This window comes from Ranitomeya imitator, chromosome 6 (assembly GCF_032444005.1).
Source record: "Ranitomeya imitator isolate aRanImi1 chromosome 6, aRanImi1.pri, whole genome shotgun sequence".
Lineage (NCBI taxonomy): Eukaryota > Metazoa > Chordata > Amphibia > Anura > Dendrobatidae > Ranitomeya > Ranitomeya imitator.
The window spans coordinates 44,620,146-44,644,295 of NC_091287.1; the positions used below are offsets into that span (position 1 = coordinate 44,620,146).

The 24,150-nt window shown below is 44.6% G+C and overlaps 1 protein-coding gene across 15 annotated transcripts in view; it reads left to right on the top strand.

Moving 5' to 3' along the window:
- The window catches only part of KIAA1217 (KIAA1217 ortholog), a 514,478-nt gene that overhangs the window by 440,699 nt on the left and 49,629 nt on the right, over positions 1 to 24,150 (top strand). For all 15 annotated transcript variants that reach the window (XM_069729573.1, XM_069729574.1, XM_069729562.1 and 12 more), the window contains one exon: positions 3,606 to 4,429. In XM_069729573.1, the coding sequence (XP_069585674.1) occupies positions 3,606 to 4,429 (824 nt within the window). The remainder of the gene's footprint in view (positions 1 to 3,605; positions 4,430 to 24,150) is intronic.

Genomic DNA, 24,150 nt, shown 5'->3' on the forward strand with positions numbered 1-24,150 from the left:
TTGTACATATAAGGATGGTGGTCGCACATGCACAATACCACTCCATTCACATGCGGAATTTGGACCTAGTTCTCTGGATTGATGGGGGTCTCAGCAGCCAGACTACTAGCAATCATTGACTTATCATGTTACAAAATAACATTGTTGTAGTTTCGGATGTTGTTGATCAGTTAAACCCTTTGCCCCTTAATGACCTATGTCGTTGTATTTCAGAAACCCATTAACCTTGTTGGTCAGATGCCCACTGGTTTTAAGAGCCGTAATGTAGCCCCATGACAGTTTATCCACTGCTGGAGCTACACAAAGGCACCATATAGGAGCACAAAGTGTGCCCCAGGATGCCACCATGTGTATAAGCCTCCTTGGTCATGAGTTGCTCTATCTTTTCTCTATCTTTCTTCTATCAAGTCTTCTCTCATTTTTGCAAACTGCAAATAAAGTTTTTCTGCAGCATATTGAAAACTTTCTCTAGACTCCTGAGTGGGAAATTTGCCTAGAAATACAATGAAGATGCAATGTGTTATGGTCACACGCTGCAGGTTTGTACAGCAGATATGCATTTTTAAACCTCTGAATGAGGTGTCTACAAACCCTGCGGAGATATGAATTGGATTTCTACCTACGGTAATTAATTTTCTGCCTCCTGAATATACCCTTCCATATGGGAGCTGTGATAATGGCCATGTGAGTTGTCACATACCCCAAATGGTCATAGACCTAAACATTTGGCTGTGATACAACAGGACATTTGAGTTTGGTATAACAAGTATAAAGCTCTGTTGTCCAAAAGAGGACCTCTGGTGGAAGGTGGCTGTCCTATAAAGACACCCTCCATCGATATGGGCATATGAAAGACCTAGAAGGGGTGTATTTGGGCCTCCACTTTGTTGGACCCAGCAGATCCATGTAGTACATCCTCTTCGTTCATTTAGAAGGTCCAGACACCACACTTGTACTGATCAGTTGATCACTGTAGCCGCTATCTTTATAGAAGATGTTGTCTCTACTGCCCGTAGATAAGTAATGCGGTTAATATCAAAGAATGTTGAAAGAAATTGCCCCTTCTGTAAGGGGTATACAGGGACGGTGTGATACTTACTGTGTGTGTGTATATATCTATATATATATATATATATATATATATATATATATATATATATATACATCTATGTTTGGCTAATACATAGTGTTGAGCGTAGGGAAAGCGCAGTACGCCGCCCGGCCCACTAGATGGGACCCATGACACCGTATTATAGTAAGTGGTGTAACTAGTTAACTGTAGGAGGGGTTAGCTGAGGGATAAGGCAGAAACTGTTCTCTAGGTAGACCAGAGGTGCTAGGGAGCCCGTACAGCTCGGGTGGGCTTAGAGCCCGAGCTACTTAGCAGCCCTGCAGCATTAAAGTGAAGGACCCAGCCATCCAGGACTCGGTGGACAGAAATACAGCTGAACTAGCCCGGGGTTCAACAGCGGTGGAGCAGAAGTAACAGTGGGTCCACCGCAATTCCGGGAAGCAGGTCGTTCAATATGTGGCAGATCATCGCATGGGCTGACACCCTCAGATCCATTGCGAAATGGACGAGGGAATCCCCAAGCGCACAGAATCTGCACAGGGAGGACGCTGCGTTACCGCAAGAGGCGGTACGACTCAAGCAGGTACTGAAGGACCAAGGGAAGAGTGCAGGGAAAGTGGAAAGTGTGAGCTCTAAGGAACCCTATGCAAATGCTGTGTCTGTTAAGGATGTGCAAAGAAGAAAGTAAAGTTTTATGTTTCAAGTTGCAACTGGACTGTGTCTCTATTTGTACCTAAACGACCGGAGGGGACCTTAGGCAACGGAGAGAAGGCCCAGATGGTGCAAACAATAAAGAGGCAAGTACATTAACCATGAGACATTATCTGCATGTGATGGGAGACCAGGGCGTGCAAGACCTGCTAATCTCAGCCACGACTATAGCCCTGGCCCTCCCTCACACTTCCAGGGTGCAGCTCTTAGGTTGACGTGACTCCTGCCTCTCTTCTCGCAGGTCATGGTTTGTGATTTGAGCCGGAGGTCTTTAAAAAGGATCAAATAAAATTCTTAGCCTAATTATAACATATGACTTTTGCTAGACGTCAGTTCGGAGAGAGAGCCATGCTTGCAATAAATTTTCCTTGCGGTAGATTTCATATGGCCTGGATTTTTCCTGTGGCATATGATAGTTTGCTGCAGTTATATCATACCAAAAATATTCAAACGATCCCACAGACAATGTAATGGTGCTAGAAGCAGCGTTTCTTCAGCCAACACATTAGTTGACTGTTCCAAGAAATGTAGAGTATATATAGTCTTATCATTAAAGGGGATAGATATGTGGTTGTCCAGGATTAGAAGATTTTTCCCAAAACAGCGCCATACCTGTCTGTAGGCTATGCTTGGTACTGCAGCTTAACCCTATTCAAGTGAATGGTACTAAACTGGATTGCCGGAGACAGTCCAAAGACAAGCATGGTGTTACATCTGGGGAATAAAAGTTATATCCTCATTTCTAATCCTAGATTACTTTTATATATTCGTGTTTCTGTTCTAAAATTCGAGACCTCTGCTGTGAGCCGAAGCTATACAGACCAAGTATGTCTAAATGCATAGGGTTCACTATAATATATCCAGTTTAAGCAGCCCAAATTCCACACCAACACAACACAAAGGTATGAACATTTCTGAGAAATAATAAATATTCATGATTATCGTAGAATTGGGGATATTTTCCCCTTTAAGTTGTTTCTATAATTGGGAAACATGGTGGCTCTGCAGTTAGTTTTGTAAATTTTGTCTGTGTTACATGCCTGAAAGTTCCTGAAATTGATCAACTAAATTGTAACTCTTATTGTGGTTTTGGCTAATCTGGGTGACTATATTTGCGATCAGTTCTGTAAATTTAATTAATGGGTGAGAGCTATAAGTTTATATTGTATTCTGTAACGGATGGGTAACCAGTGTAATAACTGGCACAGGGTTGAGGAATCGGTGTAGAGGCTGTACAGAAATATGACCCTGACTGTTGCGTTCAGAATAGATTGGAAAGGGGAGGGTTTAGTCAGAGGGAAATGGATTGCAGTAATCCAAACGAGAACTATCTTGGAGTAATATGAGGAAAGTAAAATTATATATAATTGATGTTAGATAAGGCTTTATTCTACTAACCTTACATAATAACAAACCATCAAACTTTTGGATAGAGATACACAGATTTTACGCCAAAAAAGATAAAATGATATAACTGGTAAATCAAAGTATATACTAATAGCTGCAAAAATTCACGTAATCGTTTCCATTCCTAAGTCTCAAAATGTTTTTGAAGGTTCTAATGAAGTGCATGCAAAAGTAAAATATTTAAAAATAATATAATTGTTCTTTATCTATTTTTTTTTAGTTAGTGGTTGACAATCTTAGAAATTATGCCATCTTGAATATGTAATGCCTTCTAAAAAAAAAATTATTCAGGAAGAAAACTGATTACTCAACATTTTCAATATATTCTGTATATGAACCTCATTATTTTTTTTCTAAGGCAAAAATTTTGATCTTTGTGAAATCTTATTTAATTTTTCTTTCTTGTTTCCATCAGATGCAAAGGGATATTTCCTATAACGTTCGAGAAGGCCCAGTAGTCCACCGGCCTGGGTCAGCAACATACCCCTCACATGGAGGCCCAATATCTCCTCCTCCTACCCCTGTGCCACATTCCATGCCGCCTTCTCCATCCAGGATCCCATATGGTGGAGGGCGTCCACCTGTTGGACAGAGTAACACAACGATGCCAAGGGAACGCTTATCCAGTTTGCCTATCTCAAGATCTATTTCGCCTAGCCCCAGTGCCATCTTGGAAAGGAGGGACGTGAAACCAGATGAGGATATGGGTAATAAAAATGTCCCATTGATGCGAAATGATAGTATGTACGGAGACCCCTACATGTATCACGAAGGCCGGATGAGCATTGCGTCTTCACATGGCGGGCACCCTCTTGACATGCCGGATCATCTGATTGCTTTCCATAGAGGGGCAATGAGGTCTTCAAGCACTTATTCTAACACTTCTATGCAAGTGGAAATGATGGAACAATCAGTTTATAGGCAGAAAAATAGAAAACACTCGGACAGTCTTTTGCCAACCCTTGGATCTAAAACTCCTCCAGCCTCGCCTCAGAGAGTGACTGACATCAGGATGATGGAGATGCATGGTCATAACGCTCATGTACCTCCCCATGGTATACACAGCGAGAGATCTTCTCCAATCCGACAGTCCTTTAAAAAAGATCAGGGTCCCGGAATGTTTGTCGAAGCCAAAGTCCGCAACACTGGTGGAATACTTGGTATGGCTGATATAGTCCCATCTTCTACCGAAAAGCAAATGTACGCTGGATATGGAGCTCCCAAAGATAATTTTACACGGTAAGCAATATTGCGATCCTGTATAACCTTTTATGTTCTGATGAGGATTAACCTCATAATGGAAAATTATTTTGCTGCCACACTTAGGACGTATATGTAAAATTAGTACTTGAAAATTAATGTCCTCTGGTTATTATCATCAAGGGTTGACCATTAATGAACTGAGTGGTTCTTCACATTTACATATGCATGTACTCTACTTGTAAAGGCTAACCAACTAAACCGCATGAGTAGCCATGATGCTTGTAGATGGTTGCACAATAACAAAACTATGGACTGAGAATTTAAGAAAAAAATCAAAAATTTCTTATCTATATTCCAATGAAATGTTTTTCGCATTCTTCATCTTTTTCACCAATACGTTGAATTATTGCAATTTTTTTGTTTGGAACTTTTGCCTCGTTGTGTGTATTGGGAATATTTTATAGGCTCAGTACACTATTGGGATCAAAGGTTGGATTATAAACAGAACAACATCATGGTGCATGGAGCATGAATGTTATTATTTTTCATCCTGGTAAACTTTGAAAAGTTAAGAATACAGTTTCTTCTAGCAGGTAGTCCGCACCGGTAGTTGCCTAGTTGCGCAGTCCTTGTGTTGTGTTTGGGTACATGCCTCCATGCAGATGTTTTTGCTCTTCTGATGGTATATTACAAGGTCTTCTGTTTCCAATTTCATTCGCCGATGCTGCGGTTTTCTTGATGGCTTCATTCCCAGAGTTTATGGATGTGAGGATGAAAATTGCAGATTGATACTTGTAGGGTTGTATTTTTGCTGATACTTGTAGGGATATATTTCTGCTGTGCTATACAAATGCAAATGAAATGCAGTTTCAATCCAAATCCCCTTAAAATCATAATATTGCCAGAAAGTTGGAGAACTGGAGTTGTACTCATCTGCCGAGTAGTTGGTATTGAGCCATTTCTAAGTAATATTTGCTTAAAGGGGTTGTCTGATAGAGGATCCCTGTTTTTGCTCCAGGGATTGTCGAAGATCATTTGTATTTTCTGGAAAAAGTCTATAGGAAGTGATCACTTTAGGCTACGTTCACATTTGAGTTGTGCGGTGCTGGCTGCGTCGGAGACGCAACGCACAACGCAAACAAGAATGTATGCAAAACGCATCATTTTGTGACGCATGCGTCCTTTTTTGGCATGATTTTGGATGCAAAAAAAATGCAACTTGCTGCGTCCTCTGCGCCCTGACGCTTGCACCAAAAAAAACGCATGCGTCACAAAACGCACGACAACGCATGTCCATGCGCCCCCATGTTAAATATAGGGGCGCATGACGCATGCGTCGCCACGGCTGCGCCCGACGCAGCCCCGCAAAACGCTAATGTGAACGTAGCCCCCGCAGCACCATTAAATTGAAAATTGAACCTTACACAGTTCCTAATAAAAGGTGCTGTCTTGAGTGGTCTCCAAAAAATATGTTCTGATTGCACACCCTGTGTGCTCTGGCTAACAGATGAGGTTCCTGGATGGAGAACATTCCACTTTTAAAGAACTACAAAAACGTGGATACAGTTTTCCAAAAACAGCGTCTCACCTGTCCTTGGGTTGTATCAGCTATTGCAACTTGCTGCTATTAAAGTTATTGCACTTGAGATGCAATACCTCAAACCACCTATGTATACAGCTGTGGCGCTGTTTCTGGAAATAATCAGCCATGCTTTTTTTTCTAATGTTTTACAACAGTTTAACTCTGTAATGCATATTTCAAGGTATTGTAAAGTAGACGACCCTTTTAAAGGGAACCTGTCACGAGTCTTGTCATGTGTCAACTAAAGCTATCACCTTATTAAGCGCCTGAGCTGGATTCCATAAATGGTTACTTAAACCCCTAACTCCCTCTGTATACCCCCACAAAAAACCTATTCAAGTTTTCCCGCGCTGTATGGTAATCCGGTCGGTCCGGTCTGAGAGACGTCCATTCTGGAATTCTGGGCGGCCCTCTGCCCTTCCTCCAGGGTGCTGCTGGCGGTCGTCCTGTTTTGATTGACGTGGATGACGCCTTCTGCATCATCCAGATAGCCGAAATCCCACGCCTGCGTACTATGCTCCGCCATACTGCGGACAGAGACGAAAACATCAGTGCGCATGCGCCGGCTCATGTCTTTCCTGCTCACCAATGCTGTGCGCATGCGCGTTGACGTTTTTGATGCTGTCCGCAGTAGGGCTGAGCGTAGTGCGCATGCATGAGCTGGTGATTTCTCTGCGCAGGCTTGGGATTTCACCCGGTTACATGGATGACTGCAGGAGGAGTCATCCACATCATTGAAAGCAGGGGGACGGTGAACAGTTGGGAGGAAGAGTAGAGAGCCCAGAATGGACGCCTCTCGGACCGGATCGACCAGATGACCATACAGCGTGGGAGTACTTTAAAAGGTTATGGGGGGCTATATAGGGGGAGTCAAGAGGTTATATGAGCATTTATGTAATGCAACACAGGGGCTGAATATCACATGACACATTAACACCTGACAAAACTGGTGACAGGTTCCCTTTAAACAATTGCTAAATAGAAGTTTCTACTGCATGATCAATTTGAAAGTTAAGGTTTTCCCTTACCGTCTCTTTTTTTTTTATGTGTCCAACCTCAAATTAGTGAAACGTCCTGTTAAAAGATGCACTCTATATAATGAAGATATCAGAAATAATAACTTGCTTAGTATACAGTAGAGTGTTTTTCCGAGAATTGATACTCCCTGAATCCATCTCCCTCAATACCCAATGCGGGAAACACCCGGTCCCTGCTGTTCTGTGCTTCCTAATCCTGTCCTCTGCACACAGTGATGGAACCAGTAAGCTCAGACCAGTGAGGGAAAAAGTGAGCCCAGAATGGGAGCTGTGGGAGATCAGGGAAGGAGAGTATTTTTTCTTTTTTTTTTTTTCATTATTTCTTGCTTTAGACCAGACAGAGGAATTAAAACAAATCCTTGAAAAACTCTTTTAAGTCCATTCATCATTTTTTCCCTACATACAGAATTATTAGAATATTTTCATCTGGATGAGCTAATAATACCTGTAATTAAAGCATAGCTTTATGAATTGTTTATATGTTAATATTGGTTCTAGTATAACGGTCTTCTCTTTTAATGTAGCTATAATTTTTTTTTTTTATTAAAGAAGAGTTTCATTTTCAGCTTGGCTGCCAACTGGCGCCTGAGTGCTGCTCCGCTATTATATTCATGAGCTGGAGAGTTTTATGGCGCTGCATGGATATAATGTTTTTATTATGTGTGTATCCAAAGGCAAGATGTAGCCGCAGGTTTTGTTTATACTGGATCTGATTATGGAGAAACCACCATTCGTGGTTAAATATTGCTGGATATAATGAGTCACTGGTTAAAAGTCCTGATCGATGGATTATTGATCCTAATACCAAGGCATTATAATAATAATTAATACTGTTTTGGATTTTTTACTTTGAGCACCCCTTACCAGTGAGCTAGATCCTCAAAGGCGTAACCTATTCTGGCCTGGGCGGAGTTCCTGATGGGACCTCCCATGAACAGCCCTAAATCCCACCCACTACACGTGTCTTAATGATTTATTGGGCTCTGGTACTGATTTGCATTCACATTTCACTATTTTCATCACCTTCATTTACCCCTGTACGTCCTAATAGGGTATTTGAAAAGAGTTTTCTTGAAGCTTAAAGAATATGGACAATTTTTTTTTTACATGCATGTATTTTGGCATTTACAGGCTCTTTCTTTGCCTGTGCATTGCTAGCTGCAGAATAAGGTAAATGAGAATTCACCAGTGAACTCGTTCTGACTGCAGAGATTATAACTATTTTTTTTTCCTTTTCTCTGAGGTCAGCTAATATATAGCCAAGGAGTTCAACCCGGGTCATAAATCTATCGGCCTGTCAGAATGAGCTCACTGACAGATTCTCAGATAACTCATCCTGCAATGAGGACTAGATAATGCCATACTGAGGCTCTAGAAGCCAAAAATTGTAACAAAAAAACTCTATTGCAAAAAGTGATTTTTTTTTTTGCCCAAAATACAATATTAATGTTTTAAAATAGTAAAATGCCCCTAAAGGGTCTGTATCCTTTAGAGCAGGGGTGTCAAACTGCATTCCTCGAGGGCTGCAAACAGGTCATGTTTTCAGGATTTCCTTGTACTGCACAGGTGATAGTTTTATCAACAACTCATATTTGTGTAGGTGATTAAATTATCACCTGTGCAGTACAAGGAAATCCTGAAAACATGACCTGTTTGCAGTCCTCGAGGAATGCAGTTTGACACCCCTGCTTTAGAGCAACATATGACCGATATAGATCCTTATTCTAAGAAAGCAAAACGACAAAAAATTGTTGCGATGTTCTGCAGCTACGGCCTGTGAAAGAATGCAAGGGACACATAATTTAGGAGTCCGGTGTATTCATAATTACAGAGCTCTTCCCGCCTCCCCGTGACCCTGAGTCCTCACTATAAGGCTTGTGGGTGGAAATGCCCGCCACTCGCAGACTTCAACCATATCATGTCTGAGACTCTGCAGTAGTGAAGTCAAGACCAACTCCCTTCCCAGAATAAATGTGTCATTTATAGGCAATAAAAGCTATAATCACTATAAATAATAGCGGAGCGGTCAGTCGATTGTCACATTTTGTTATATTTACGCCATAACGTTCTGAAAACCGGTGGTGAGAAGTGCTTATTAGGGAGAAACCATCTCCAGCCCGTGCCTTAGACGAGACGCAAACCACAGACCGTAGACTGTGATTATGTGATTTTTCCTTGAGCCCGGTTCTTAGTCTTCACCACACGAGCTAAGGTCCATACGGTAATGGAAGGATCGTTTTTTTTTATTATATGCAGTGCAATGTTTAATAGAAATATTCTGTATAATATTCCATAAAATCCTAATGGATCGCCCCCACGTTAGGGCAATGGGGTACTCGGAGCCGGGCCCTTCGGTTCTCGTCAGGGATGTCACGGTGGCCTGACACGGTCCGTGGCCCTTTGAGGGGCGTCCAATAAAAGGACGAAAGTTAATAGGATAATGTTCGTGACGCCACCTGTGGTATTCGGTCAGGGTGACCGATGCTGCATAGGGGTCCGCTGGGGTGATGTTATGGCAGCTAGATGGTATACCTTCCCACAGGTGAAGTGTGTCCCCAGGGCTTCCCAGAGTGTAGATGGTGGATAATGTAAGGCGCAGTGAATAACGAGGGCACAAGGTTGCAGTCTCTTTACCTTTACTGAAGGCTTCAGAGTCCACAGTCCAGGGCACCAGATCACAGGACAGGCAGAGTCCGGCCGGTCTGAAGGCAACTCCAGAGTCCTCTTATCCAGGTGGAAATAAGTAGCCTTCCTCTAGCGCCTGAGTGTTGTACTACCTCCCTAATGAGCTTCTTGGTGAGGTCCTCACAACTGATGTTGGTGTTCTAGATGTTATGTCTCTTTCTCTCTGTCCCCCAGATGGACAGGAACAACCCCTATGACTGATGGCCTGAGGCTTTTTACAGGGACCCTACAACACCCCAGCCCCCACAAGTTGCCACCGTGCCTCCTGGGTATAAGGTCGGGCAGCTAACGTGGAATTAACTGTCCTGCCAGTCTCTGAAGTAAAGCATAGAGATCCTTACTCCCTCGGTGTTCTGGCTACCGGCTTCTGCGCCTCAGAGGGAGGCAGCCTATTGCAGGGCAGAACTCCTTCTGGTTTCCTCTCCTTGTGCTATGACTTTGTTTCTCACTCTCAGCAATGCAATTCTCTTTGTGTCCTTTCTTAGGATGCTGCTGCATGTGGGGCAGGCGCAGCTCCGTAACCTTCTGGCTAGGTCTTTGACAGGTCCCACCCCTGTCAGGGACCTCTCTGTCTGCAGCTGTTTGATGCTCCTCCTTTCCCCTGTCTGCCTGACAGGTGTTGCCTGGGTGAAGCCCAGTCAGCTTCTGACTTGGTCAATCCCCAGCCAGCTTCTGCCTGGGTCAATGCCCAGTCAGCTTTTGCCTAGCTTCCTATCCAGACCACCAGTTTTACCTAATTGTGAAGAGTGCCCTACTAAATAGGAGCATAGCTCCCCCTGGTGGACTGGAGTGTGAAGTGTGTTGTGTGGTTTGTGATACCTGGTAAGGTGATCTCCTTTATTGCCATCAGATGTAACATCACTCCCCCTGATGGAAGAACGACATTACTGCAACGACAAGGACCCTGGGGCGCTGCACTAACATTTTTTATTTTAAAATAAAAAATAAAAAAATCTGCCATTTCCGTATCGCTTGCCCAAAGTTGAGACTACAGCATTCCGAATGGCGACTCAGGGTCAGCGTCAGCACCCAGTGTAAACTGGCAAGTGGTGGAGTCTGCTGTGTTCGGGGACAGGGTGGACATGTTCTGCAGAAGCGGAGCTCACTACTTACAGCACAGGCGCCAGCTGTGTCGCACAGCAGGCAACCAAGTAACTGCTGCGATCGGTGCTTGCGGTTCAACCCCATTAGATACCACTGTCTATTGTGACAGCAGAATTTAAGCGGTTGGAAACATGGTGCTGATGCATTGGTTATGGCAGTAGAGGACTTGTTGAAGTTGAAGGTACTGCCATGTTCGTACACCAGCTTGTGGTGAGTTTCATAAAAGAATGGTAATTGCATTGTTAGCTATGAAGCTACTAATAAAACTGGGGCAAAAAAAAGAGTTAAAAAAACAATAAAAAATATATAAAATGGATCTAACAATTCAATGTCCTCCTTTTTGTGGAACATAAATGAAATAAAAAAATAAAATAAAGTTAATATATTTTGGTGTCACTACGTGCATATGTGTCCAAGTAAATAAAATATATCTAGTGAATGTCAAAATGAAAATAAAAAATTAAATAAAAATAGGATAAATATAGACCAGAAAGTGATGTTTTCCCCCAAATCATTTCAACCAAAAAATTAACAAAAAAAATTATTTTTCTTGAAAGGCGAGGAGGAAAAATTGAAAGCAAAGAGAGACAATTCATCCAAGGGCCCATTCAAACCTGGAGCTGGCCCTGACCCAAGTTTTCTGAAAAGTCACCTACGTATATGTTTCCCCTACACCCCTCATCTGCATATCCAACCATCATGAGCATTCACCCATGTGTTTCACCCATGTGGCAATTGCATATGTTCCCTCTGGAGTATATACAGTCATGGACAAAAATTTTGAGAATGAGACAAATATTAATTTTTCCAAAGTCTACTGCTTCATTTTTTCTAATGGCAATTTGCATATACTCCTGAATATCAGAGTGATCAGCTTAACAGCAATTACTGTACTTGCAAAGTCAATATTTGCCCAGAAAATGAACTTTAACCCCCAAAACACATTTCAACATCATTGCAGTCCTGCCTTAAAAGGAGCAGCTAAGGCTACGTTCACACTAGCGTTGTGTGCCGCTGCCTCGGCGACGCAACGCACAACGCACGCAAAAACGCTGCAAAACGCACGCAAAAACGCTGCGTTTTGCGACGCATGCGTAGTTTTTTGCCGAAATTCGGACGCAAGAAAAATGCAACTTGTTGCATTTTCTTGGTCCGACGCTTGCTGCAAAAAAGACGCATGCGTCGCACAACGCAACAAACAAAAACGCATGCGTCCCCCATGTTAAGTATAGGGGCGCATGACGCATGCGTCGCCGCTGCGTCGCCAGACGCTAACCCGACGCAAACTAGCATAACGCTAGTGTGAACGTAGCCTAACATCGTTTTAGTGATTGATCCATTAACACAGGTGTGGGTGTTGATGATGACAGGGCTGGCGATCAATCAGTCATGATTAAGTAAGAATGACATCACTGGACACTTTAAAAGGAGGCTGGTGCTTGGTATCATTGTTTCTCTTCAGTTAACCATGGTTATCTCTAAAGAAACACGTGCAGTCATCATTGCACTGCACAAAAATGGCCTAACAGGGAAGAGTATCGCAGCTACAAAGATTGCACCTCAGTCAACAATCTATCGCATCATCAAGAACTTCAAGGAGAGAGCTTCCATTGTTGTCAAAAAGGCTCCAGGGCGCCCAAGAAAGACCAGCAAGCGCCAGGACCGTATCTTAAAACTGTTTCAGCTGCGGGATCGGACTACCAGCAGTGCCGAGCTTGCTCAGGAATGGCAGCAGGCTGGTGTGAGTGCTTCTGCACGCACTGTGAGGTGGAGACTCTTTGAGCAAGGCCTGGTTTCAAGGAGGGCTGCAAAGAAGCCACTTCTCTCCAGAAAAAACATCAGGGACTGACTGATATTCTGCAAAAGGTACAGGGAGTGGACTGCTGAGGACTGGGGCAAAGTCATTTTCTCTGATGAATCCCATTTTCAATTGTTTGGGACATCTGGAAAACAGCTTATTCGGAGAAGAAGAGGTGAGCGCTCCCACCAGTCTTGTCTCATGCCAACTGTAAAGCATCCTGAAACCATTCATGTGTGGGGTTGCTTCTCAGCCAAGGGAATCGGCTCACTCACAGTCTTGCCTAAAAACACAGCCATGAATAAAGAATGGTACCAGAATGTCCTCCAAGAGCAACTTCTCCCAACCGTCCAAGAGCAGTTTGGCGCCCAACAATGCCTTTTCCAGCATGATGGAGCACCTTGCCATAAAGCAAAGGTGATAACTAAATGGCTCATGGAACAAAACATAGAGATTTTGGGTCCATGGCCTGGAAACTCCCCAGATCTTAATTCCAATGAGAACTTGTGGTCAATCATCAAGAGACGGGTGGACAAACAAAAACCAACAAATTCTGGCAAAATGCAAGCATTGATTATGCAAGAATGGACTGCTATCAGTCAGGATTTGGTCCAGAAGTTGATTGAGAGCGTGCCAGGGAGAATTGCAGAGGTCTTGAAGAAGAAGGGTCAACACTGCAAATATTGACTTGCTGCATTAACTCATTCTAACTGTCAATGTAACCTATTGGTACTCATAATATGATTGCAATTATATTTCTGTATGTGATATAAACAGACAAACACTAATAAAAACCAGAGGGCAGCAGATCATGTGAAAATATAATTTTGGTGTCATTCTCAAAAATTTTGGCCATGACTGTAGTTTTGTTAGTCAAGGTGCAAATGTGTGCGTAAATCTATAAGGAACTTTGTTTGGTTTTATTTTTCTTCTATATGGTGGTATTATTTTAGTACTTTATGGTATTCTTAGTTTGCCTTATTTTGCCTCATTAATCTCTAAATGTATACAGTAATCTGTTTTAGCATGTAGGGTCATTTTATTAGGTACCAGCTTCTACTGTATGGCAGTATTATTTTATCACACTAATGTATATATATAATGGAGACATATATGTCTCCTTTTTCTTTGATGCTGTCTAAAAGTAGACAGTAATTTTAGAAGGAATTTTATTTTGATTTGTGGATAGTTGTATTTGGTACCCGTTTGTGTTGTATGGTGGTATTATTTTATTACAATATGGTAGTGTTATTTGGCCATAGTTATTTAATTGATTTCTAAATTTCTAGACAAATTATTTGGGCACTGTAATACATTAATACTGAATGGCAGTATCATTTGGCACTGTTATTCCAGCACTGTATGACTCTGTTATTCCAGCACTGTATGGCTCTGTTATTCCAGCACTGTATGGCTCTGTTATTCCAGCACTGTATGGCACTGTTATTCCAGCACTGTATGGCTCTGTTATTCCAGCACTGTATGGCTCTGTTATTCCAGCACTGTATGGCACTGTTATTCCAGCACTGTATGGCTCTGTTATTCCAGCACTGTATGGCATTGTTATTCCAGCACTGTATGGCATTGTTAGTCCTGCACTGTATGGCACTGTTATTCCAGCACTGTATGGCCCTGTTATTCCAGCACTGTATGGCTCTGTTATTCCAGCACTGTATGGCCCTGTTATTCCAGCACTGTATGGCCCTGGTATTACAGCACTGTATGGCACTGTTATTCCAGCACTGTATGGCACTGTTATTCCAGCACTGTATGACTCTGTTATTCCAGCACTGTATGGCCCTGTTATTCCAGCACTGTATGGCCCTGGTATTACAGCACTGTATGGCCCTGGTATTACAGCACTGTATGGCACTGTTATTCCAGCACTGTATGACTCTGTTATTCCAGCACTGTATGGCTCTGTTATTCCAGCACTGTATGGCACTGTTATTCCAGCACTGTATGGCACTGTTATTCCAGCACTGTATGGCCCTGTTATTCCAGCACTGTATGGCCCTGGTATTACAGCACTGTATGGCTCTGTTATTCCAGCACTGTATGGCACTGTTAGTCCTGCACTGTATGGCACTGTAATTCCAGCACTGTATGGCACTGTTATTCCAGCACTGTATGGCACTGTTATTCCAGCACTGTATGCACTGTATGGCCCTGTTATTCCAGCACTGTATGGCCCTGTTATTCCAGCACTGTATGGCACTGTTATTCCAGCACTGTATGCACTGTATGGCTCTGTTATTCCAGCACTGTATGGCACTGTAATTCCAGCACTGTATGGCACTGTTATTCCAGCACTGTATGGCCCTGTTATTCCAGCACTGTATGGCACTGTTATTCCAGCACTGTATGCACTGTATGGCTCTGTTATTCCAGCACTGTATGGCTCTGTTATTCCAGCACTGTATGGCCCTGTTATTCCAGCACTGTATGGCACTGTTATTCCAGCACTGTATGCACTGTATGGCTCTGTTATTCCAGCACTGTATGGCTCTGTTATTCCAGCACTGTATGGCCCTGTTATTCCAGCACTGTATGGCACTGTAATTCCAGCACTGTATGGCCCTGTTATTCCAGCACTGTATGCACTGTATGGCTCTGTTATTCCAGCACTGTATGGCATTGTTATTCCAGCACTGTATGGTACTGTTATTCCAGCACTGTATGGCCCTGTTATTCCAGCACTGTATGGCACTGTTATTCCAGCACTGTATGGCCCTGTTATTCCAGCACTGTATGGCCCTGTTATTCCAGCACTGTATGGCACTGTTATTCCAGCACTGTATGGCACTGTTATTCCAGCACTGTATGGCCCTGTTATTCCAGCACTGTATGGCCCTGTTATTCCAGCACTGTATGGCACTATTATTCTAGCACTGTATGGCACTGTAATTCCAGCACTGTATGGCACTGTTATTTCAGCACTGTATGGCACTATTATTCCAGCACTGTATGGCACTGTTATTCCAGCACTGTATGGCACTATTATTCCAGCACTGTATGGCATTGTTATTCCAGCACTGTATGGCATTGTTAGTCCTGCACTGTATGGCATTGTTATTCCAGCACTGTATGGTACTGTTATTCCAGCACTGTATGACCCTGTTATTCCAGCACTGTATGGCACTGTTATTCCAGCACTGTATGGCACTATTATTCCAGCACTGTATGGCACTGTTATTCCAGCACTGTATGGCACTGTTATTCCAGCACTGTATGGCACTGTTATTCCAGCACTGTATGGCACTATTATTCCAGCACTGTATGGCATTGTTATTCCAGCACTGTATGGCATTGTTATTCCAGCACTGTATGGCTCTGTTATTCCAGCACTGTATGGCCCTGTTATTCCAGCACTGTATGGCCCTGTTATTCCAGCACTGTATGGCCCTGTTAGTCCTGCACTGTATGGCATTGTTATTCCAGCACTGTATGGCATTGTTATTCCAGCACTGTATGGTACTGTTATTCCAGCACTGTATGACCCTTGTTATTCCAGCACTGTATGGCACTGTTATTCCAGCACTGTATGGCACTATTAGGCTATGTGCACACGTTCAGGATTTCTTGTAGAAAATTCCTGAGAATTCCGGACATTTTCTGCAAGAAATCCGCAAGAAAACCGCATGCGTTTTTGCCGCGGTTTTGACGTGTTTTTGCTGCGGTTTTTCAGCACTGTATGCACTGTATGGCTCTGTTATTCCAGCACTGTATGGCTCTGTTATTCCAGCACTGTATGGCCCTGTTATTCCAGCACTGTATGGCACTGTAATTCCAGCACTGTATGGCCCTGTTATTCCAGCACTGTATGCACTGTATGGCTCTGTTATTCCAGCACTGTATGGCATTGTTATTCCAGCACTGTATGGTACTGTTATTCCAGCACTGTATGGCCCTGTTATTCCAGCACTGTATGGCCCTGTTATTCCAGCACTGTATGGCACTGTTATTCCAGCACTGTATGGCCCTGTTATTCCAGCACTGTATGGCACTGTTATTCCAGCACTGTATGGCCCTGTTATTCCAGCACTGTATGACCTTGTTTTTCCAGCACTGTATGGCACTGTTATTCAAGCACTGTATGGCACTGTTATTCCAGCACTGTATGACCCTGTTATTCCAGCACTGTATGGCTCTGTTATTCTAGCACTGTATGGCACTGTTAGTCCTGCACTGTATGGTATTGTTATTCCAGCACTTTATGGCACTGTTATTCCAGCACTGTATGGCACTGTTATTCCAGCACTGTATGGCTCTGTTATTCCAGCACTGTATGGCACTGTTATTCCAGCACTGTATGGCACTGTTATTCCAGCACTGTATGGCACTGTTATTCCAGCACTGTATGGCACTGTTATTCCAGCACTGTATGGCACTGTTATTCCAGCAATGTATGGCACTGTTATTCCAGCACTGTATGGCACTGTTATTCCAGCACTGTATGGCACTGTTATTCCAGCAATGTATGGCACTGTTATTCCAGCACTGTATGGCATTGTTATTCCAGCATTGTATGGCACTGTTATTCCAGCACTGTATGACCCTGTTATTCCAGCACTGTATGGCTCTGTTATTCTAGCACTGTATGGCACTGTTAGTCCTGCACTGTATGGCATTGTTATTCCAGCACTGTATGGCACTGTTATTCCAGCACTGTATGGCACTGTTATTCCAGCACTGTATGGCACTGTTATTCCAGCACTGTATGGCACTATTATTCCAGCACTGTATGGCACTGTTATTCCAGCACTGTATGGCACTGTAATTCCAGCACTGTATGGCACTGTTATTCCAGCACTGTATGGCACTATTATTCCAGCACTGTATGGCACTGTTATTCCAGCACTGTATGGCACTATTATTCCAGCACTGTATGGCATTGTTATTCCAGTACTGTATGGCATTGTTAGTCCTGCACTGTATGGCATTGTTATTCCAGCACTGTATGACCCTTGTTATTCCAGCACTGTATGGCACTGTTATTCCAGCACTGTATGGCACTATTAGGCTATGTGCATACGTTCAGGATTTCTTGCAGAAAATTCCTGAGAATTCCGGACATTTTCTGCAAGAAATCCGCATGCGTTTTTGCCGCGGTTTTGACGCGTTTTTGCCGCGGTTTTGCCGCGTTTTTTTCCGGACACTTCCCAATGCATTTTGGAGTGGGAAATCCGCAAAAAAACGCAAAAAGATAGAGCATGTCCGGATTTTGTGCGGTATGCGTTTTTTTTGCGGAAAAAAATGCATCATGTGCAAAAAACATGCGGAATTCATTCTAAATGATGGGATGCTTATTGTATGCGGTTCTTTTGCGGTTTTATAGCGTTTTTATCGGGAAAAACCGCGAAAAAACCACAAAAAAAACGCAACGTGTGAACACAGCCTTATTCCAGCACTGTATGGCACTGTTATTCCAGCACTGTATGGCACTGTTATTCCAGCACTGTATGGCACTGTTATTCCAGCACTGTATGGCTCTGTTATTCCAGCACTGTATGACACTGTTATCCCAGTACTGTATGGCCCTGTTATTCCAGCACTGTATAGCACTGTATGACACTGTTATTCCAGCACTGTATGGCCCTGTTATTCCAGCACTGTATAGCACTGTATGGCTCTGTTATTCCAGCACTGTATGGCTCTGTTATTCCAGCACTGTATGGCTCTGTTATTCCAGCACTGTATGACACTGTTATCCCAGTACTGTATGGCACTGTTATTCCAGCACTGTATGGCTCTGGTATTCCAGCACTGTATGGCACTGTTATTCCAGCACTGTATGGCACTGTTATTCCAGCACTTTATGGCCCTGTTATTCCAGCACTGTATGGCTCTGTTATTCCAGCACTGTATGCCACTGTTATACCAGCACTGTATGGCTCTTTTATTCCAGCACTCTATGGCACTGTTATTCCAGCACTGTATGGCACTGTTATTCCAGCACTGTATGACCCTGTTATTCCAGCACTGTATAACACTGTTATTCCAGCACTGTATGGCCCTGTTATTCCAGCACTGTATGGCTCTGGTATTCCAGCACTGTATGGCTCTGTTATTCCAGCACTGTATGGCACTGTTATTTCAGCACTGTATGGCACTGTTATTCCAGCACTGTATGGCTCTGTTATTCCAGCGCTGTATGGCACTATTATTCCAGCACTGTATGGCTCTGTTATTCCAGCACTGTATGGCTCTGTTATTCCAGCACTGTATGGCACTGTTATTCCAGCACTGTATGGCTCTGTTATACCAGCACTGTATGGCTTTTTTTCCAGCACTGTATGGCACTGTTATTCCAGCAATGTATGGCTCTGGTATTCCAGCACTGTATGGCATTGTTATTCCAGCACTGTATGGCATTGTTAGTCCTGCACTGTATGGCATTGTTATTCCAGCACTGTATGACCCTTGTTATTCCAGCACTGTATGGCACTGTTATTCCAGCACTGTATGGCACTATTAGGCTATGTGCATACGTTCAGGATTTCTTGCAGAAAATTCCTGAGAATTCCGGACATTTTCTGCAAGAAATCCGCATGCGTTTTTGCCGCGGTTTTGACACGTTTTTGCCGCGGTTTTGACGCGTTTTTGCCGCGTTTTTTTCCGGACACTTCCCAATGCATTTTGGAGTGGGAAATCCGCAAAAAAACGCAAAAAGATAGAGCATGTCCGGATTTTGTGCGGTATGCGTTTTTTTTGCGGAAAAAAATGCATCATGTGCAAAAAACATGCGGAATTCATTCTAAATGATGGGATGCTTATTGTATGCGGTTCTTTTGCGGTTTTATAGCGTTTTTATCGGGAAAAACCGCGAAAAAACCACAAAAAAAACGCAACGTGTGAACACAGCCTTATTCCAGCACTGTATGGCACTGTTATTCCAGCACTGTATGGCACTGTTATTCCAGCACTGTATGGCACTGTTATTCCAGCACTGTATGGCTCTGTTATTCCAGCACTGTATGGCCCTGTTATTCCAGCACTGTATAGCACTGTATGGCTCTGTTATTCCAGCACTGTATGGCTCTTTTATTCCAGCACTGGCATTCAAAACCAGGGATTCAAGCTTCAGGAGGCTAATTTGCATATTCCAGGTGCCTTCTGGGAGAAGCGAAGTCTCCCTAAGCTAGAAGATCGTTGGGTACAGCCGGGACCAGCTGCTTCGAAAGCATCACCAAACCAGGGATTCAAGCTTCAGGAGGCTAATTTGCATATTCCAGGTGCCTTCTGGGAGAAGCGAAGTCTCCCTAAGCTAGAAGATCGTTGGGTACAGCCGGGACCAGCTGCTTCGAAAGCATCACCAAACCAGGGATTCAAGCTTCAGGAGGCTAATTTGCATATTCCAGGTGCCTTCTGGGAGAAGCGAAGTCTCCCTAAGCTAGAAGATCGTTGGGTACAGCCGGGACCAGCTGCTTCGAAAGCATCACCAAACCAGGGATTCAAGCTTCAGGAGGCTAATTTGCATATTCCAGGTGCCTTCTGGGAGAAGCGAAGTCTCCCTAAGCTAGAAGATCGTTGGGTACAGCCGGGACCAGCTGCTTCGAAAGCATCACCAAACCAGGGATTCAAGCTTCAGGAGGCTAATTTGCATATTCCAGGTGCCTTCTGGGAGAAGCGAAGTCTCCCTAAGCTAGAAGATCGTTGGGTACAGCCGGGACCAGCTGCTTCGAAAGCATCACCAAACCAGGGATTCAAGCTTCAGGAGGCTAATTTGCATATTCCAGGTGCCTTCTGGGAGAAGCGAAGTCTCCCTAAGCTAGAAGATCGTTGGGTACAGCCGGGACCAGCTGCTTCGAAAGCATCACCAAACCAGGGATTCAAGCTTCAGGAGGCTAATTTGCATATTCCAGGTGCCTTCTGGGAGAAGCGAAGTCTCCCTAAGCTAGAAGATCGTTGGGTACAGCCGGGACCAGCTGCTTCGAAAGCATCACCAAACCAGGGATTCAAGCTTCAGGAGGCTAATTTGCATATTCCAGGTGCCTTCTGGGAGAAGCGAAGTCTCCCTAAGCTAGAAGATCGTTGGGTACAGCCGGGACCAGCTGCTTCGAAAGCATCACCAAACCAGGGATTCAAGCTTCAGGAGGCTAATTTGCATATTCCAGGTGCCTTCTGGGAGAAGCGAAGTCTCCCTAAGCTAGAAGATCGTTGGGTACAGCCGGGACCAGCTGCTTCGAAAGCATCACCAAACCAGGGATTCAAGCTTCAGGAGGCTAATTTGCATATTCCAGGTGCCTTCTGGGAGAAGCGAAGTCTCCCTAAGCTAGAAGATCGTTGGGTACAGCCGGGACCAGCTGCTTCGAAAGCATCACCAAACCAGGGATTCAAGCTTCAGGAGGCTAATTTGCATATTCCAGGTGCCTTCTGGGAGAAGCGAAGTCTCCCTAAGCTAGAAGATCGTTGGGTACAGCCGGGACCAGCTGCTTCGAAAGCATCACCAAACCAGGGATTCAAGCTTCAGGAGGCTAATTTGCATATTCCAGGTGCCTTCTGGGAGAAGCGAAGTCTCCCTAAGCTAGAAGATCGTTGGGTACAGCCGGGACCAGCTGCTTCGAAAGCATCACCAAACCAGGGATTCAAGCTTCAGGAGGCTAATTTGCATATTCCAGGTGCCTTCTGGGAGAAGCGAAGTCTCCCTAAGCTAGAAGATCGTTGGGTACAGCCGGGACCAGCTGCTTCGAAAGCATCACCAAACCAGGGATTCAAGCTTCAGGAGGCTAATTTGCATATTCCAGGTGCCTTCTGGGAGAAGCGAAGTCTCCCTAAGCTAGAAGATCGTTGGGTACAGCCGGGACCAGCTGCTTCGAAAGCATCACCAAACCAGGGATTCAAGCTTCAGGAGGCTAATTTGCATATTCCAGGTGCCTTCTGGGAGAAGCGAAGTCTCCCTAAGCTAGAAGATCGTTGGGTACAGCCGGGACCAGCTGCTTCGAAAGCATCACCAAACCAGGGATTCAAGCTTCAGGAGGCTAATTTGCATATTCCAGGTGCCTTCTGGGAGAAGCGAAGTCTCCCTAAGCTAGAAGATCGTTGGGTACAGCCGGGACCAGCTGCTTCGAAAGCATCACCAAACCAGGGATTCAAGCTTCAGGAGGCTAATTTGCATATTCCAGGTGCCTTCTGGGAGAAGCGAAGTCTCCCTAAGCTAGAAGATCGTTGGGTACAGCCGGGACCAGCTGCTTCGAAAGCATCACCAAACCAGGGATTCAAGCTTCAGGAGGCTAATTTGCATATTCCAGGTGCCTTCTGGGAGAAGCGAAGTCTCCCTAAGCTAGAAGATCGTTGGGTACAGCCGGGACCAGCTGCTTCGAAAGCATCACCAAACCAGGGATTCAAGCTTCAGGAGGCTAATTTGCATATTCCAGGTGCCTTCTGGGAGAAGCGAAGTCTCCCTAAGCTAGAAGATCGTTGGGTACAGCCGGGACCAGCTGCTTGGAAAGCATCACCAAACCAGGGATTCAAGCTTCAGGAGGCTAATTTGCATATTCCAGGTGCCTTCTGGGAGAAGCGAAGTCTCCCTAAGCTAGAAGATCGTTGGGTACAGCCGGGACCAGCTGCTTCGAAAGCATCACCAAACCAGGGATTCAAGCTTCAGGAGGCTAATTTGCATATTCCAGGTGCCTTCTGGGAGAAGCGAAGTCTCCCTAAGCTAGAAGATCGTTGGGTACAGCCGGGACCAGCTGCTTCGAAAGCATCACCAAACCAGGGATTCAAGCTTCAGGAGGCTAATTTGCATATTCCAGGTGCCTTCTGGGAGAAGCGAAGTCTCCCTAAGCTAGAAGATCGTTGGGTACAGCCGGGACCAGCTGCTTCGAAAGCATCACCAAACCAGGGATTCAAGCTTCAGGAGGCTAATTTGCATATTCCAGGTGCCTTCTGGGAGAAGCGAAGTCTCCCTAAGCTAGAAGATCGTTGGGTACAGCCGGGACCAGCTGCTTCGAAAGCATCACCAAACCAGGGATTCAAGCTTCAGGAGGCTAATTTGCATATTCCAGGTGCCTTCTGGGAGAAGCGAAGTCTCCCTAAGCTAGAAGATCGTTGGGTACAGCCGGGACCAGCTGCTTCGAAAGCATCACCAAACCAGGGATTCAAGCTTCAGGAGGCTAATTTGCATATTCCAGGTGCCTTCTGGGAGAAGCGAAGTCTCCCTAAGCTAGAAGATCGTTGGGTACAGCCGGGACCAGCTGCTTCGAAAGCATCACCAAACCAGGGATTCAAGCTTCAGGAGGCTAATTTGCATATTCCAGGTGCCTTCTGGGAGAAGCGAAGTCTCCCTAAGCTAGAAGATCGTTGGGTACAGCCGGGACCAGCTGCTTCGAAAGCATCACCAAACCAGGGATTCAAGCTTCAGGAGGCTAATTTGCATATTCCAGGTGCCTTCTGGGAGAAGCGAAGTCTCCCTAAGCTAGAAGATCGTTGGGTACAGCCGGGACCAGCTGCTTCGAAAGCATCACCAAACCAGGGATTCAAGCTTCAGGAGGCTAATTTGCATATTCCAGGTGCCTTCTGGGAGAAGCGAAGTCTCCCTAAGCTAGAAGATCGTTGGGTACAGCCGGGACCAGCTGCTTCGAAAGCATCACCAAACCAGGGATTCAAGCTTCAGGAGGCTAATTTGCATATTCCAGGTGCCTTCTGGGAGAAGCGAAGTCTCCCTAAGCTAGAAGATCGTTGGGTACAGCCGGGACCAGCTGCTTCGAAAGCATCACCAAACCAGGGATTCAAGCTTCAGGAGGCTAATTTGCATATTCCAGGTGCCTTCTGGGAGAAGCGAAGTCTCCCTAAGCTAGAAGATCGTTGGGTACAGCCGGGACCAGCTGCTTGGAAAGCATCACCAAACCAGGGATTCAAGCTTCAGGAGGCTAATTTGCATATTCCAGGTGCCTTCTGGGAGAAGCGAAGTCTCCCTAAGCTAGAAGATCGTTGGGTACAGCCGGGACCAGCTGCTTCGAAAGCATCACCAAACCAGGGATTCAAGCTTCAGGAGGCTAATTTGCATATTCCAGGTGCCTTCTGGGAGAAGCGAAGTCTCCCTAAGCTAGAAGATCGTTGGGTACAGCCGGGACCAGCTGCTTCGAAAGCATCACCAAACCAGGGATTCAAGCTTCAGGAGGCTAATTTGCATATTCCAGGTGCCTTCTGGGAGAAGCGAAGTCTCCCTAAGCTAGAAGATCGTTGGGTACAGCCGGGACCAGCTGCTTCGAAAGCATCACCAAACCGCGCGCCGTAAGGCGCGCGAATTTTTGCCTGTAGGACATTATTGCAAGAGAGCTTGGCTGAGTAGATTACACAAGAAGGAAAACACACAGGAAGTCAGCAGGATCTAGGAGCAACATGGCAGATGTGACAACCTACATGGTGAGCTGCAGCATGTGCTACAAGTTCACAGATCGACCCGAAGAAGAATCCAATTTCACCTGTCAGAAGTGTAGACTAGTGGTCCTTTTAGAAGAAAAGGTGCGGGGTCTGGAAGAAAGAATAGCAACTTTGAAACTCATCAAAGAGAATGAAGACTTTCTAGACAGAACAGAAGCATCTCTAC